The sequence below is a fragment of the Nyctereutes procyonoides genome, unplaced genomic scaffold, assembly GCF_905146905.1.
Source record: "Nyctereutes procyonoides isolate TBG_1078 unplaced genomic scaffold, NYPRO_anot_genome, whole genome shotgun sequence".
Lineage (NCBI taxonomy): Eukaryota > Metazoa > Chordata > Mammalia > Carnivora > Canidae > Nyctereutes > Nyctereutes procyonoides.
Window position 1 is genome coordinate 649,583 of NW_026575044.1, and position 16,420 is coordinate 666,002.

General features: G+C 38.6%; 1 protein-coding gene across 1 annotated transcript in view; it reads right to left on the reverse strand.

Moving 5' to 3' along the window:
* The window catches only part of MROH9 (maestro heat like repeat family member 9), a 152,029-nt gene that overhangs the window by 46,277 nt on the left and 89,332 nt on the right, over positions 1 to 16,420 (reverse strand). Inside the window, exon 7 of the mRNA XM_055324332.1 lies at positions 1,136 to 1,271. Coding sequence (XP_055180307.1) covers positions 1,136 to 1,271 — 136 coding nt within the window. The remainder of the gene's footprint in view (positions 1 to 1,135; positions 1,272 to 16,420) is intronic.

Here is a 16,420-nt window from a genome sequence, read left to right on the forward strand (position 1 = left end):
TTCCTGGGAGTAGTCAGTAGTGAGCTTTAGTCTGATGAGCATTTAAAGTATTTGGAGATCACCTGATCTCTTTAGATCTTGTTTTTAAGCTTCATTAAGTGGTACTAAAACAATTTCGTCTAGAGATAATTTTTTCCTTCCAATGAAACAAAACCCTTTGAGTACTCTACCTCATTACTTATCAATTATGAAGTTTTAAATTCTGGCTAATAGTCATAGGTACTATTCCCAACCTTTATGAGTTTGTTGGATTTTTCTCTCTAATCAGTCCCCCCCAGCCTCAGATAGTTTCCTCACAAGCATGCTCTGATCACTTCACACCTGAATGGTTAAGAGGAACCCTCTGCAGATCTCTGCAGTTCTCTGTGCACTCATCTCTGGTATTCAGATCTGTAAACCCTAGCTATCTTGACCTCTCTGAATTCCTAATTCTGTATATTCAACTTGGTGAGACCACTAGGTAAGAGCCTAAAAACTTTAGGTGGTAAGCTCAGGCAATTGTAATCCCCATCTCATTTATTCATTTGTTCCCATATCTCAGGAATCATTGTCCTTTGTTATCTGATGTTCAATGGCTTGAGAACAAATATATGTATTTATATTTATATATTTAATAGTTAGGTATTATGAGAGGATAGATATTTTCTCTGTTTAACTTATTTGGAAATAGTTTGGTACCTTCAGGACTTGCTTTTATGCCTTGTTAGACTGGCCAGAGCAGTTTATTTTAGTGTTGGGCTAATTTCTCCCAACCATGGAAGCAAGAATCTGAGTATTCTATTTGATGTCCCATTAGAGGGGAAAAACATGCCTCTTTTTAGAAAGTCCTTTCTTCTTAGTAGCCTTTCTTCTTTTTTTTCTTCCCTTCGTCCCCACAGCATTCTTGTCCCTACCATTAACACCCAACACTAATATAAGTCAAGTGCTTTATAGATCTTTAAGAACCACTTCCACCACTACTGGCATATTTTGATAATTCTAAAAAGATTACAAAATACATTTTAAAAAGTGGAACTATAGATCATGGGGAAGAATTTAGAAATCTACAGACATAGAGCCTTCTTGAGACCCACAAATAGAATAATTAGGGACAGATTCTTAGTATCCATTAGAGGAGATGGTAAATCATTCTTACCATTCTGACACTTTGCAATCCAGAGTAGGTAACACATTCCCAAGGATGCTTGATGTGTGATTAAGGGATCATTATGGAAACACAGAAGAGACAATTCTGCTGCCAGGACACCCAAACATGGAGCATCAATACTTGCCTAGTGGAAAAACAAAGGGGAAAAATGCATTTGCTATGCATAGTCAACATTAAATGTCTGCATCTGATCCTCTAGTATATATCAGGCTAGGATTAGAGGATGAGTTTCAGAATTTACAAAATCTATATTCAAATTTGTTACTGAGCCTCAGTTTCCTCATCTATGAAATGTGGATAACAAATGCTACTTTATAATAGTTATTGTGGGGACTATTTATGACAAAAAAAAGTTCTTAGCAAAGAGCTTGGACATAATAGCAAATCAAGAAATTCTAGTTTCTACTCCATTAATCAAGTAGTAATTTTCAGGTAGCAAATTCCAAGGATATTGGGGCAGGGGATGGATCCAAAAACTTCCATGCTTTTTTCTTTATATATGATATACTTCAGATGACTTTGTAAACCACTGGAGAAATGTTAACTTTTCCTCCTAGAATTGTTCTGATTCTTCCCAGAGAAATTCATTTTTTAAAACTCAGAGCATTTACTTCTGATGTCAAAGCTACTATTACAACATTTGTGTATTTCCTCCTACAATTTCCTTGACACACAGGCTGCTCAGATATTTAGATTTTCATCTTGATCCAGTTGTCAGGAAGAAAAGAGAGATGGAAGAGACATTCTGCTTTTGTGAAGGTTTGAGTACCATTACCATTTTTTTTTTTTTAAACAAAAAGAACTCTGTTTAAATGTATTTGGTAAACTAGTAGGCCTTCTTGTTTCTAAGACAGGTGATTACTTTTCCTAAATAGATGCTTTGAGGATTAGAGCAAATGTTGGTGGTAAAAGAGTTCAAGTCAGCCCACTGGGAGGATTGATTCTAAGACCTCCTTCTCCTTCTCTTTTCCTGTCTCATATGTCTTTTTGTTTCTATTTCTCACGTTGCTTGACCAACCTCTCTCTCAATCTTACACACATACACACAGACATACACACATGTGCCCACAGAGTTATTCCTAAAGAAGAATGTGAAATGATCTGGGTCATGGGTCAAGGGCATAAGTGAACAGGATACTGAGAATGATGGTCTCAGTAGAAGGGCAGATAAACTTTTTCTTCTGTGGATATTCTCTGATTCTTTCTGCTTATTTATTTATTTAGCTGGCTATGGTGTCTCTTTATTCTAGGAGTCTATGACTTAGGAGAATCTAGAAGCAATATACGTTGCCTCTACTCTAGGCTCTAGGGAAACATGTTTTCTTTCCTTGGGTATTCTTCACTTTGGAGTTGCATTCCAACCTTCTTTTTCCATTGAATGGCAAGATTTTAAGAATCACCATTGCATTGTAGGTCTAAGGAAAAAGAGCAAAAGGTTGTGTTTCTGTATTGGCTATGATGGAGGAATACTTCTGTCAGCTCAGTTCATAGATATTGGGGACAATTTATAGGAGATTGCCCCTAAAGTCTTATTGTATTATAATTTTCCCTCAAATTGCCTTTCTGATTATCCAATCTCAAGAACTTGTGTTTGTGCAATTCTTACCAGGTGTTTTTGTAAAATGAAGCTATCAGTGGTCTGTCTACTCTGCTAGATCACGTCTGTATAGGTGTGGTCTCTATTGTAGGTGTGGCCATGTCTAGATTGTATGGCATGTTTGAGGAGGATGGGGAACATGACCTTGGGTAGGACAAGATAGGAAGAAGGCTATATGAATTGTGGAGCAGACTGATAATGCACTACACAGCCCTCTCAGAAGTATGCCACTCATAGCTACACCCTCTCCAACATAAGACTTTGGAAACTTCCAATACAATATGACTCTGTTTTTATAGAAAATATATCCAAGTGCTGAAAGAAAAAAAAAAGAGTCAATTCTGGAGAAAAGTAGCTTCTCAGTATTCATTCCAAGCCTAAATATTTCTGCTTGGTTTTCTGACCCTTTCTTACTGGATTCCTTCCTTGTAGATCTGGTCCCTCCAGTTCCTCATCTTAACAATAATAATAGCTTTAGGTGCTAAATTACAGCGGCAATCACTCCTAAGTTTTTTAACTGATTCTTTGGGAAGTCACCTCTTTACCTCTCATAACAGACTTCCATTTCTATTCTAATATCAGTTTAGGATATTATCTCTTCTTAGCTGTGATAAATTAGGGTTTAGTTCAATTACATCCTTCCACTTTGCCACAGTCCTCTCAATATTGCATATTACCAGTTATTTGTATTATATTTTTAGTCATTTCTTTTTTCGTTTGTTTTTGTAATATAGTAATACTTTTATGTCTTCATAACTTGCAGATCTTGTTGATCCTCTACTTTATAAAGTAGGTGTTTTGAAGCACTCTTATTTCCCTTCAACTTTCTTCTGTCACTTTTTCTACTTCCCTACTTCTTTTGCTTGTACTTTATTTTGCATATTTTGTGGCAAAAAATAGACACAACTTACAATTTACCATTTTAATAATTTCAAAGTACATAACTCAGTGACATTAGGTTCATTCACAATGTTGAGCAACCATCACCTTTCTCTAGCTCTAAATCTTTTTCTTTTTTTCTGAGAGAGAGAGAGACAGAGAGAGAGAGAGAGAGCATGAGCAGGGGGAGGAGACACAGAGGGAGAGGGAAAGAAAGAATCTTAAGCAGGCTTAGTGCTGAGCTCAGAGCCCAGTGTGGGGCTCAATTTCATGACCAAGAGTCTGATGCTTAACTGACTGAGCCAACCAAGTGCCCCTCTAGCTTTAAATCTTTTCATCATGTCAATGAAAACCATATACCATTAACCAGTCATTCCTTATCCTCTGTCCTCCTAGTTCCTGGTAACCTCAGAGCTGCTTTCAGTGTCTGTGGATTTGCTTATTCTGCTCTTTCATGAAATGAAACCATACAACATGTAGTTTTTTGTGGCTAGTTTTTTTTTCTTTAAAGATTTTTTTTAAGATTTATTTATTCACAAGACACACACACACACACACACACACACACACACATATATATATATATATATATAGAGAGAGAGAGAGAGAGAGAGAGACGCAGAGACACAAGCAGAGGGAGAAGCAGGCTCCATGCAGGGAGTTTGTTGTGGGACTCCATCCCGGGACTCTAGGATCACACCCTGAACCGAAGGCACTCAACTGTTGAGACACCCAGGCATCCCTTGTGCCTAGTTTCTTTCACTAAGTGTAATGTTTTCAAGTTTTATTAATCTTGCAGTATAGATCTGAATTCATGTATCTTTCTAGCTGAGTGATATTCCATTGTATGAATATACTACATTCACTTTGCTGATGGACATTTAGGTTGTTTGCACTTCTTGAATATTGTGAATTGTGCTACGATGAATATTTGTATATAAGCTTTTGTTTGAACAACTGTTTTAAATTCTGTTGGCTATTTACCTAGGATTGCTGGGTCATATGTAATTCTATATTTAACTTGTTGAGGAACCACAAAACTATTCACTGCATTTTTGTTTTTGTTTTGTTAAGCTTATAGCATTTGCATTGTATTTAGTAACTTATTTGAGTTTTTTTTTGTGTGTGTGTGATTGATCTATAGATTGACTCTAAAAGTTGAAAATCAATAATGTGGTCTTGTTATTGTGACTAAGTAAAATTGTCCAATGCATAGGCCATGATCACTTTAGTTATATTTTCTTTTGCTATATCAATATATCTTCTCTACTCTTTTTGAGGCTAAAGTCTCAACTGTGCCCTGAATTACCTCTTTATTTTTGATAATCATGTTTTTATCTTTATTTATCTTGGGCTGACTCTTATATTGGGAAGGTTTAATCAAATGTCTGGCAAATCTTGGTTATCTAGTCATACTTAAAAATGTAATCCTTCGGCTGCCTCGGCAAGATGGCGGAAGAGCAGGGTCCCCAAATCGCCTGTCCCCACCAAAATACCTAGATAACCTTCAAATCATCCTGAAAATCTACGAATTCGGCCTGAGATGTAAAGAGAGACCAGCTGGAATGCTACAGTGAGAAGAGTCCACGCTTCTATCAAGGTAGGAAGACGGGGAAAAAGAAATAAAGAAACAAAAGGCCTCCGAGGGGGAGGGGCCCCGCGAGGAGCCGGGCTGAGGCCGGGGTGAGTGTCCCCAGGACAGGAGAGCCCCGTCCCGGAGGAGCAGGAGCTGCACCAACCTTCCCGGGCGGGCGGAAAGGGGCTCGCAGGGAGTTGGAGCAGGACCCAGGAGGGCGGGGATGCCCTCGGGCTCCCTGGGACACTAACAGACACCTGCGAGCGCAGGGGAGTGCTCCGAGCTCCCTAAGGGCTGCAGCGCGCACGGCGGGACCGGAGCAGCTCGGAGGGGCTCGGGAGCGGCTCCAGGGAGGGAGCTGCAGGGCGGGAGCGCGAATCCACCAGCGCAGGCCCCGGAGCACAGGGCGCCGGGACCCAGCCCAGGATCCGGCCTCCCCCGGGACAGGCAGAGGCCGGGAGGGCCCAGGACAGCGAGGACGCTCCTGCCCCGAGCTGAGCAGATCAGCGGCCCCGCCCCGGAGCCTCCAGGCCCTGCAGACGGAGAACCGAGAGCCCCGAGCCCCGTAGTTCCTGCAGAGGCTGAATCCAGGCTTCCAGAGCTGCCATAGCAACTGCTGCTGTTCCTCCTGGGGCCCCACGGGGTAAACAACCCCCGCTGAGCCCTGCAGCAGGCAGGGGCAGAGCAGCTCCCCCAAGTGCTAACCCCTGAAAATCAGCACAGCAGGCCCCTCCCCCAGAAGACCAGCTAGACGGACCAGTGATACTCCCCCGTGTTCCAATACAACTTGTTTTTGGCCACTCAGCACTGAGCAAAATGACTAGAAGGAAAACCTCACCTCAAAAGAAAGAATCAGAAACAGCCCTCGCTCCCACAGAGTTACAAAATCTGGATTACACTTCAATGTCAGAAAGCCAATTCAGAAGCACTATTCTACAGCTACTGGTGGCTCTAGAAAAAAGCATTAAGGCCTCACGAGACTTCATGACTGCAGAATTTAGATCCAATCAGGCAGAAATTAAAAATCAACTGAATGAGATGCAATCCAAACTAGAAGTCCTAACGACGAGGGTTAACGAGGTGGAAGAACGAGTGAGTGACATAGAAGACAAGTTAATGGCAAAGAGGGAAACTGAGGAAAAAAGAGATAAACAATTAAAGAACCATGAAGACAGATTAAGGCAAATAAATGACACTCTAAGGAAGAAAAACCTACGTTTAATTGGGGTTCCCGAGGGCGCCGAAAGGGACAGAGGGCCAGAATATGTATTTGAACAAATCCTAGCTGAAAACTTTCCCAATCTGGGAAGGGAAACAGGCATTCAGATCCAGGAAATAGAGAGATCCCCCCTAAAATCAATAAAAACCGTTCAACACCTCGACATCTAATAGTGAAGCTTGCAAATTCCAAAGATAAAGAGAAGATCCTTAAAGCAGCAAGAGACAAGAAGTCCCTGACTTTCATGGGGAGGAATATTAGGGTAACAGCAGACCTCTCCACAGAGACGTGGCAGGCCAGAAAGGGCTGGCAGGATATATTCAGGGTCCTAAATGAGAAGAACATGCAACCAAGAATACTTTATCCAGCAAGGCTCTCATTCAAAATGGAAGGAGAGATAAAGAGCTTCCAAGACAGGCAGGAACTGAAAGAATATGTGACCTCCAAACCAGCTCTGCAAGAAATTTTAAGGGGGACTCTTAAAACTCCCCTTTAAGAAGAAGTTCAAGTAACTCTGAACGTGAATGGGCTTAATGACCCCATCAAAAGGCGCAGAGTTTCAGACTGGATAAAAAAGCAGGACCCATCTATTTGCTGTCTACAAGAGACTCATTTTAGACAGAAGGACACCTACAACCTGAAAATAAAAGGTTGGAGAACCATTTACCATTCAAATGGTTCTCAAAATATACCCTAAAAACTACAGAACACTTCTGAAAGAAATTGAGGAAGACACAAAGAGATGGAAAAATATTCCATGCTCATGGATTGGCAGAATTAATATTGTGAAAATGTCAATGTTACCCAGGGCAATTTACACATATAATGCAATCCCTATCAAAATACCATGGACTTTCTTCAGAGACTTAGAACAAATTATTTTAAGATTTGTGTGGAATCAGAAAAGACCCCAAACAGCCAGGGGAATTTTAAAAAAAGAAAACCATATCTGGGGGCATCACAATGCCAGATTTCAGGTTGTACTACAAAGCTGTGGTCATCAAGACAGTGTGGTACTGGCACAAAAACAGACATATAGATCAATGGAACAGAATAGAGAACCCAGAAGTGGACCCTGAACTTTATGGTCAACTAATATATGATAAAGGAGGAAAGACGATCCACTGAAGAAAGACAGTCTCTTCAATAAATGGTGCTTGGAAAATTGGACATCCACATGCAGAAGAATGAAACTGGACCACTCTCTTGCACCATACACAAAGATAAACTCAAAATAGATGAAAGATCTAAATGTGAGACAAGATTCCATCAAAATCCCAGAGGAGAACTCAGGCAACACCCTTTTTGAACTTGGCCACAGTAACCGGAGAAGGACAAACAGTGTATGTTCTCATTCATTTGGGGAATATGAATAATAGTGAAAGGGAATATAAGGGAAGGGAGAAGAAATGTGTGAGAAATATCAGAAAGGGAGACAGAACATAAAGACTTCTAACTCTGGGAAATGAACTAGGGGTGGTGGAGGGGGAGGAGGGTGGGGGGTGGGGGTGAATGGGTGACGGGCACTGAGGGGTACACTTGATGGGATGAGCACTGGGTGTTATTCTGTATGTTGGTAAATTGAACACCAATAAAAATTAATTTATAAAAAAAAATGTAATCCTTCTTGGTAGGATTATGTATGTGAGGAAGGCTTGTCAACAAGGGGGCTTTGCATTAGAGTGGTTATGTGGGGAAGCTTGGAGTCATGCTGAAATACATCTAAACAATATAATCAAGGATTTTGTTGGGGATTTTCTAAACATTTTGAGAAAAACTCAAATTTTGCCTGCTAATGGACCATGTCCCTGTAGAATATAGTGTGTATGTTAAGGTGGATGGAAGGCAATAGAGATTCTTCTATATAAGCTTTCAATGAATCCTTTCAGTTAATGCATACATTTTTAGCCTTCCATTGTCTCTCACCCTTCATCATTACTGGGCTTCCATAGCTCCAACTTCTCCAGAGCTGCACAAGGCAAACTGCTTCCTGAAAAGCTATACCCCATCCTAATGTTCAAGCGCATCTGCCTTTTAGCTTCCTATGCTAGGCTTTGTCAGTTACCATTTTCTGTATTTTCTATCATCCAGAAGTTTATTGACATCATTAGTCCATTGAAGATGTTCACTAATCTCACAAATGTAACTACTACATTTTGTGAGAACTTTAGAGGCAGAGGAGAAAACGGCATGTGGACAATCTGTTAGCTTTGAGTAGAAACACTCCACCCATCTTTTATTTACTTTTAAAATTTCAATTCCAGTTAGTAAACATACAGTATTATATCAGTTTCAGGAGTACAATACAGTGATTCAACAATTCCATACACCATCCAGTGCTCATCAGGACTCCTTAGTCCCCATTAGTATTTAACCCATATCCCCACATGCCTCCCATCTGGTAACCATCAGTTTATTCTCTATAGTTAAGAGTCTGTTTCTTGGTTTGTGTCTCCCTCTCTCTCTTTCCTCCTTTGTTCATTTGTTTTGTTTCTTAAATTCCACATATGAGTGAAATCAAATGGCATTTGTCCTTCTTTGACTGACTTATTCTGCTTAGTGTTATACTTTCTAACTCCATTCTTGTAGTTGCAAATGGCAAGATTCATTCTTTAATATGGCTGAGTAATATTCCATTGGATATATTATACCACATCTTCTTTATCTGTTTATCAGTTGATGGACATTTGGGCTGTTTCCATATCTTGGCTACTGTAAATAATACTGCTTGATAAACATAAGGCTGCATGCATCCATGTATTTTTGTATTCTTTGGGTAAGTATCCAGTAGTCCAGTTCCTAGATCATTGGATATTTCTATATTTAACTTCTTAAGGAAGCTTCATACTGTTTTTCAGAGTGGCTGCACCAGTATGCATTCCCACCAACAGTGCCAGAAGTATCCTTTTTCTCCACATCCTTGCCAAAACCTATTGTTTCTTGTGGTTTTGATTTTAGCCATTCTGACAGATAGCTCTTTGTAGTTTTGATTTACATTTCCTTGATAAGGAATGAAGAGCATCTTTTCATGTGTCTGTTGGCCATATGAGTGTTTTCTTCAGAGAAATCTCTATTCATATTTTCTTCCCATATTTTAATTGGATTATATGCCTTTTGAGTGTTGAGTTTTACAAGTTCTTTGTATGTTTTGGATACTAACACCTTATCAGATATGTCATTTGCAAATATCTTCTCCTATTCAGTAGATTGTCTTTTAGTTTTGATTGTTTCCTTTGCTGTGCAAAATATTTTTATTTTGATGTAGACCCAGTAGTTTATTTTTGCTTTTGTTTCCCTCGCTTCAAAGGAATCTATCCAGAAAAAAAGTTGCTATGGCCAATGTCAAAGAAGTTACTGTCTGTGTAGAAGACATTCTAGAAGAGATTCTAGGATTTTCGTGGTTTCGGATCTCACATTGAGATCCTTAATCCATTTTGGGTTTATTATTGTGTATGGTATAATCAAGTGGTCAGTTTCATTCTTTTGCATGTTGCTGTCCAGTTTTCCCAACACCATTGTTGAAGACATTGTCTTTACCCATTGCATATTTTTGCCTCTTTGTAAAGATTAATTGACTGTATAATTGTAGGTTTATTTCTGGGTTTTCTATTATGTTCTATTGATCATGTATGTGCTTTTGTGCCAGTACCACACTGTTTTGATTACTAACAGCTTTGTAATATAAGTTAAGTCCAGAATTGCAATGTCTCCAGCTTTGTTTTTCTTTTTCAAGATTGCTTTGGCTTTTGGAGTTTTTTTGTGCTTCCATACAGATTTTAGGATTATTTGTTCTAGTTCTATGAAAAATGGTGGTGGTATTTTCATAGAGATTGCATGAAATCTGTGGATTGCTTTGGGTAGTACAGACCTTTTAACAATATTTGTCTTCTAATCCATAAATATGCTTTGGGTAGTATAGACCTTTCAACAATATTTGTTCTTTGGGTGGACAGACCTTCTAACAATATTTGTTTTTCTAATCCATCTTTCCATTTCTTTGTGTCATCTTCAACTTCTTTCACAATGTTTTATAGTTTTCAGAGTACAGGTCTTTAACCTCTTTGGCAAGTTTATTTCTAGGTATCTTACTTTTGGTGAAATTATAAATGGGATTGTTTTCTTAATTTCTTTTTTGCTGCTTATTTATTGGCATATAGAAATGCAACAGATATTCTGTGAGTTTACTGAATTTGTTTATCAGTTCTAGCAGTTTTTTGGTGTTTTTTTTTTGGAGGGGGGCGGTGTTCTATACATAGTATCATGTCATCTGCAAATAGTGAAATCTCACTTTTTCCTCACCAATTTGGATGCCTTTTATTTCTTTTTGTTTTCTGATTGCTGTGGTTAGGACTTCAGGTACTATGTTGAATAAAAGTGGTGAGAATGGACATCCTTGTCTTATTACTGATCTTAAAAGAAAAGCTCTCTGTTTTTCCTCAGTAAGGATGATTTTAGCTGTGGGCTTTTCATAGATGGCTTTTATTATGTTGAGGTATGTTCCTTCTAGACCTACTTTGTTGAGAGTTTTTTTTTTTTTTAAATCATGATAGATATTGTACTTTGTCAAATGCTTTTCCTGCATCTATTGAAATGATCATTCGGTTCTTATGCTTTCTTTATTGATGTGATGTATCACATTGATTTGTGAATATTGAATCACCCTTGCAACCTGGGAATAAATTCCACTTGATTGTGGTGAACGATTTTTTAAAATGTATTGGTCGATTCCTTTTGCTAATATTTTGTTGAGGATTTTGGATCTATGATCATCAGAGATGATCTGTAGTTCTCTTATTTTGTGGTGTCTTTATCTGGTTTTCATGTCACGGTAATGCTGGCCTCATAGGATGAATTTGGAAGTTTTCTTTCCTCTTTTGCTTTTTTGAAATAGTTTGAGAAGACTAGGCTTTAACTCTTCTTTAAATGTGTAGAATTACCTATCTTGTCCTGGACTTTTGTTTGGTGTGAGTATTTTTATTACCAATTCAATTTCATTGCTGATAATCAGCCTGTTCAAATTTTCTATTTATTCCTGTTTCAGTTTTGGTAGTTGATATGTTTATAGGAATTTATTCACTTCTTCTATGTTGTCCAATTTGTTGGCATATCATTTTTAATAATAGTCTTTATTTTTCTGTGGTTATGGTTCTCTCATTTGTGATTTTATGTATTTGAGTCTTTTCTCTCTTTTTTTTTCCCACAGAGTCTGGCTAGAGGTTGATCAATTTTATTGATTTCTTCAGAGAACCAGCTCCTGGTTTCATTTGGGGGGGGGGGGTCTTTTCCTTAAATTCTATATTACTTACTCCTGCTCTAACATTTATTATTTCCTTTCTTCTGCTGGTTTAGGTTTTGTTTGTTGTTCTTTTTCTAGCTCCTTTAGGTGAAAGGTTAGGTTGTTTATTTGAGATTTCTCTTACTTCTTGAGGTAGGCCTATATTGCTATAAACTCCCCTCTTAGAACTGCATTTGCTGCCTCCCAAAGGTTTTGAACCATGTTTTCATTTTCATTTGTTTCCATGTAATTTTAAAATTTCTTCTTTTAGTTCCTGCTTAATCCATTCTTTGTTTAGTTGAATGTTATTTGACTTCCATTTATTTGTGGTCTTTCCAGATTTTTTTCTTGTGGTCAATTTCTAGTTTCATAATGTTGTGGTCAGAAAAGATACATGGTATAACTTTGGTCTTTTTTAATTTATTGAGGCTTTTTTCATGCTCTAGTATGTGATCTATTTGAGAGAATGTTCTGTGCACTAAAAGTAAGTATATTCTGCTGTTTTAGAATGAGTGCTCTGAATATCTTTTATAGTCTTCTGATCTTGTGTGTCACTCAAAACCACTGTTTCCATGTTGATTTTCTGTTTGGATGATCTGCTCATTAATGTAAACGGGGTGGTGAAGTCCCTTACTATTATTATATTATTATCAGTTAATTCTTTTATGCTTGCCATTAATTGTTTTATGTATTTGAGTGCTCCCATGTTGGGTGCATAAATATTTACAATTGTTGTATCTTGTTGGATTGTCTGTTGTATTATTATATAGTGCCCTTCTTTGTCTCTTCTTACAGTCTGTTTTAAAGTCTAGTTTGTCCAATATACGTTTTGCTACTCTTTCTTTTTTTTTATAAATTTATTTTTTATTGGTGTTCAATTTACCAACATACAGAATAACACCCAGTGCTCATCCCGTCAAGTGCCCCCCTCAGTGCCCATCACCCATTCACCCCCACCCCCCGCCCTCCTCCCCTTCCACCACCCCTAGTTCATTTCCCAGAGTTAGGAGTCTTAATGTTCTGTCTCCCTTTCTGATATTTCCCACACGTTTCTTCTCCCTTCCCTTATATTCCCTTTCACTATTATTTATATTCCCCAAATGAATGAGAACATATAATGTTTGTCCTTCTCCAATTGATTTACTTCACTCAGCATAATACCCTCCAGTTCCATCTACGTTGAAGCAAATGGTGGGTATTTGTCATTTCTAATGGCTGAGTAATATTCCATTGTATACATAAACCACATCTTTATCCATTCATCTTTCGATGGACACCGAGGCTCCTTCCACAGTTTGGCTATTGTGGACATTGCTGCTATAAACATTGGGGTGCAGGTGTCCCGGCATTTCATTGCATCTGTATCTTTGGGGTAAATCCCCAACAGTGCAATTGCTGGGTCATAGGGCAGGTCTATTTTTAACTCTTTGAGGAACCTCCACACAGTTTTCCAGAGTGGCTGCACCAGTTCCCATTCCCACCAACAGTGTAAGAGGGTTCCCCTTTCTCCACATCCTCTCCAACATTTGTTGTTTCCTGTCTTGTTAATTTTCCCCATTCTCACTGGGGTGAGGTGGTATCTCATTGTGGTTTTGGTTTGTATTTCCCTGATGGCAAGTGATGCGGAGCATTTTCTCATGTGCATGTTGGCCATGTCTATGTCTTCCTCTGTGAGATTTCTCTTCATGTCTTTTGCCCATTTCATGATTGGATTGTTTGTTTCTTTGCTGTTGAGTTTAATAAATTCTTTATATATCTTGGAAACTAGCCCTTTATCTGATATGTTATTTGCAAATATCTTCTCCCATTCTGTAGGTTGTCTTTTAGTTTTGTTGACTGTATCCTTTGCTGTGCAAAAGCTTCTTATCTTGATGAAGTCCCAATAGTTCATTTTTGCTTTTGTTTCTTTTGCCTTCATGGATGTATCTTGCAAGAAGTTACTGTGACCAAGTTCAAAAAGGGTGTTGCCTGTGTTCTCCTCTAGGATTTTGATGGAATCTTGTCTCACATTTAGATCTTTCATCCATTTTGAGTTTATCTTTGTGTATGGTGCAAGAGAGTGATCTAGTTTCATTCTTCTGCAGGTGGATGTCCAATTTTCAGGTCTGAAATTAGTATCCTGTAGGAAGCATATAAATGGAACTTTTTTTGTTTTGTTTTATCCATTCTGCTAGCCTATGTCTTTTGATTGGAACATTTTATCTATTTACATTCAAAGTAATTATGATATATATGTATTTATTACAATTTTGTTATCTGTATTGTGGTTGATTATGAAAATTTACTCTGATCGTTTCTTGTCTTCTATTATAGTTTGCTGGTTTTCTTTAGTGATATGTTTGGATTTTTTTCTTTATTTTTGCACGTTTATTCGTAGTTTTTGACATATGGTTACCGTTAGGTTTGTATTATAACCTCTTCCATATATAGCAGTCTACATTAGGTTGATGGTTGCTTAAATTTGAACCCATTGGGGATCCCTGGGTGGCGCAGTGGTTTAGCGCCTGCCTTTGGCCCAGGGCGCGATCCTGGAGGCCCAGGATCGAATCCCACATCGGGCTCCCAGTGCATGGAGCCTGCTTCTCCCTCTGCCTGTGTCTCTGCCTCTCTCTCTCTCTCTGTGTGTGTGACTATCAGACTATCATAAATAAATAAATAAATAAAAATTTAAAAAAAAAAATTTGAACCCATTGTTTTCTCCTCTTCTCTCCACATTTTAGGTATATGTTATCATATTTTACATTTTTGGCTGATTTTTTTTACAGAAATATTAATTTTTATTGCTTTTGTGTTTCCCGTCTTTTTATTGGCCTTTGCTTTTTATTCACAGATTACCCTTTAGTATTTCTTCCAGGACTGATTTAGTGGTCATGAACTCCTTTAGTTTTTATTTTTCAGGAAACTCTCTATCTCTCCTTCTATTTTGAATGACAGCCTTGCTGGATAGAATATTCTTGGCTGAAGATATTTCCCATTCATCACTTTGAATATATGATGCCACTCCCTTCTGGCCTGTCACGTTTATGTTGAAAAATCTCCTGCCAGCCTCATGGGCTTTCCCTTGTAACTGCCTAATGTCTTTTGTCCTGCTGCTTCAATTTTTTTTTCTTAATCACTGTATTTTGCAATTTTAATTACAACATATCTTGGTGTGAATCTGCTTTTGTTGATTTTGTTGGGGGATCTGGATATCTGTTTCCTTCCTGAGGACTTTTCAGATATTATTTTTTCAAATAAAATTTCTTCCTGCTTTTTTCTTTTTTTCTTCTTCTGGGACTCCTACAATATGATTGTTATGTTTGATGGATTCTCATTTTACACAATTCTTCTCTCTCTTTTTTTCAGCTTGATTATTTTCCATTACTCTGTCTCCTAGATCATTGATTTGTTCCTCTGCTTCTTCCAGCCTGCTGTTCATTTCATCAGTCATATTTCTGATTTCATCTACTGAGCCCTTTATCTATGTAATATAATTCTTTATCTCTGTGTTAATGGTCTCCTTGGTGCTTTCCACTCTCTTCTCTAGTAAGTGTCTTTATGATCATTACTTTAAATTCTCTATCAGGTATGTTATTTATATGTTTTTTACTTACATCTGGCTGTGGGCTGGTCCTGTTCTTTTATTTGGGATTAATTCCTCAATCTTTTCATTTTGTCTAAGTCTCTGTATCTGTTTCTGTGCATTAGAACAGTCAGCTATGCCTCCTGTTCTTGAGGGTAATGGCCTTATGAAGAACAGGTCCTATGGTGCTCTGCAGTGTAGTGTCCCCTCTTCCCCAGGGCTTTTTGATTCAGGGAGTATCTCCAATGTATGTGTGTGCACTTTGCTGTTGTGTTCTGGCCACTTTATCCTTCAGACCAGGTATTTGCAGAGGCCTTCTTTGCCTATTGTGGGGAATGTTTGGTTCCTGGCATGAATATGACAAGTTTTAACTAGGTGTGCTCTGGTCTGCTTGTAAGATGAGACTTGTTGCCATGACTACCAGAACCAAGGCACTGCAAAACTCCCGTGTCAAGAGACTCAGTGTGGCCAGGGGTTTGGGCCATTTTTCTGGGAAAGGAGACCTGCTGGGCTGGGACTGAGGCAAATGTGATTGGGAAGGGTGGTTCTACTGAAACATGGAGAGGGGGAGGGGGCCAGGGCTTGGTATAAGCAAGGTAGCTTATAGGTAGCTTAGGTAGCTAGTATTGGTGCTGTGCTGGTTTCTGCATATGGTTCTGTGTTAATGCTGAGAGGAGGGAGAGTTTCTTTGTTCTTGGAGGAATGAATGCTGCCTCTCTGGAACATATTCAGAGAAGAGCAAATAACCTCCCCACTGTGTCTCAAGTGCTCTTAATATCACTGTTTTCACACTCTATGTCCACAGGTTGTTTTTCCTGCCTTCTCTCTAACAGCAGTACTATCTCAACTAAGCTCTCTAAGCCTGCTGACTTTTACAACTCCTTTAAGCCCCAGTGGTTGCAAAAACTTAGGAAATTTGGCCCCTCTTGCTTTCCAAGCCAATTGCTCTGGGGAATCATCTCTGTGTGCTTCCCTTTGTGCTAGTCTATCTCTTGCCCTTCTCCCAACCACAGCATTAATGATTTCTCTTTCAAGCCATGTGTCCACATTTCCTACCATCTTTGATTTGGATTCTTCTCTACCTTTAGTTATGGAGTTTGTTCTGCCAGTCTTCAGGTTGATTTATGGGATATTTAGGATGATTTGATAATTACCTACTTGTATT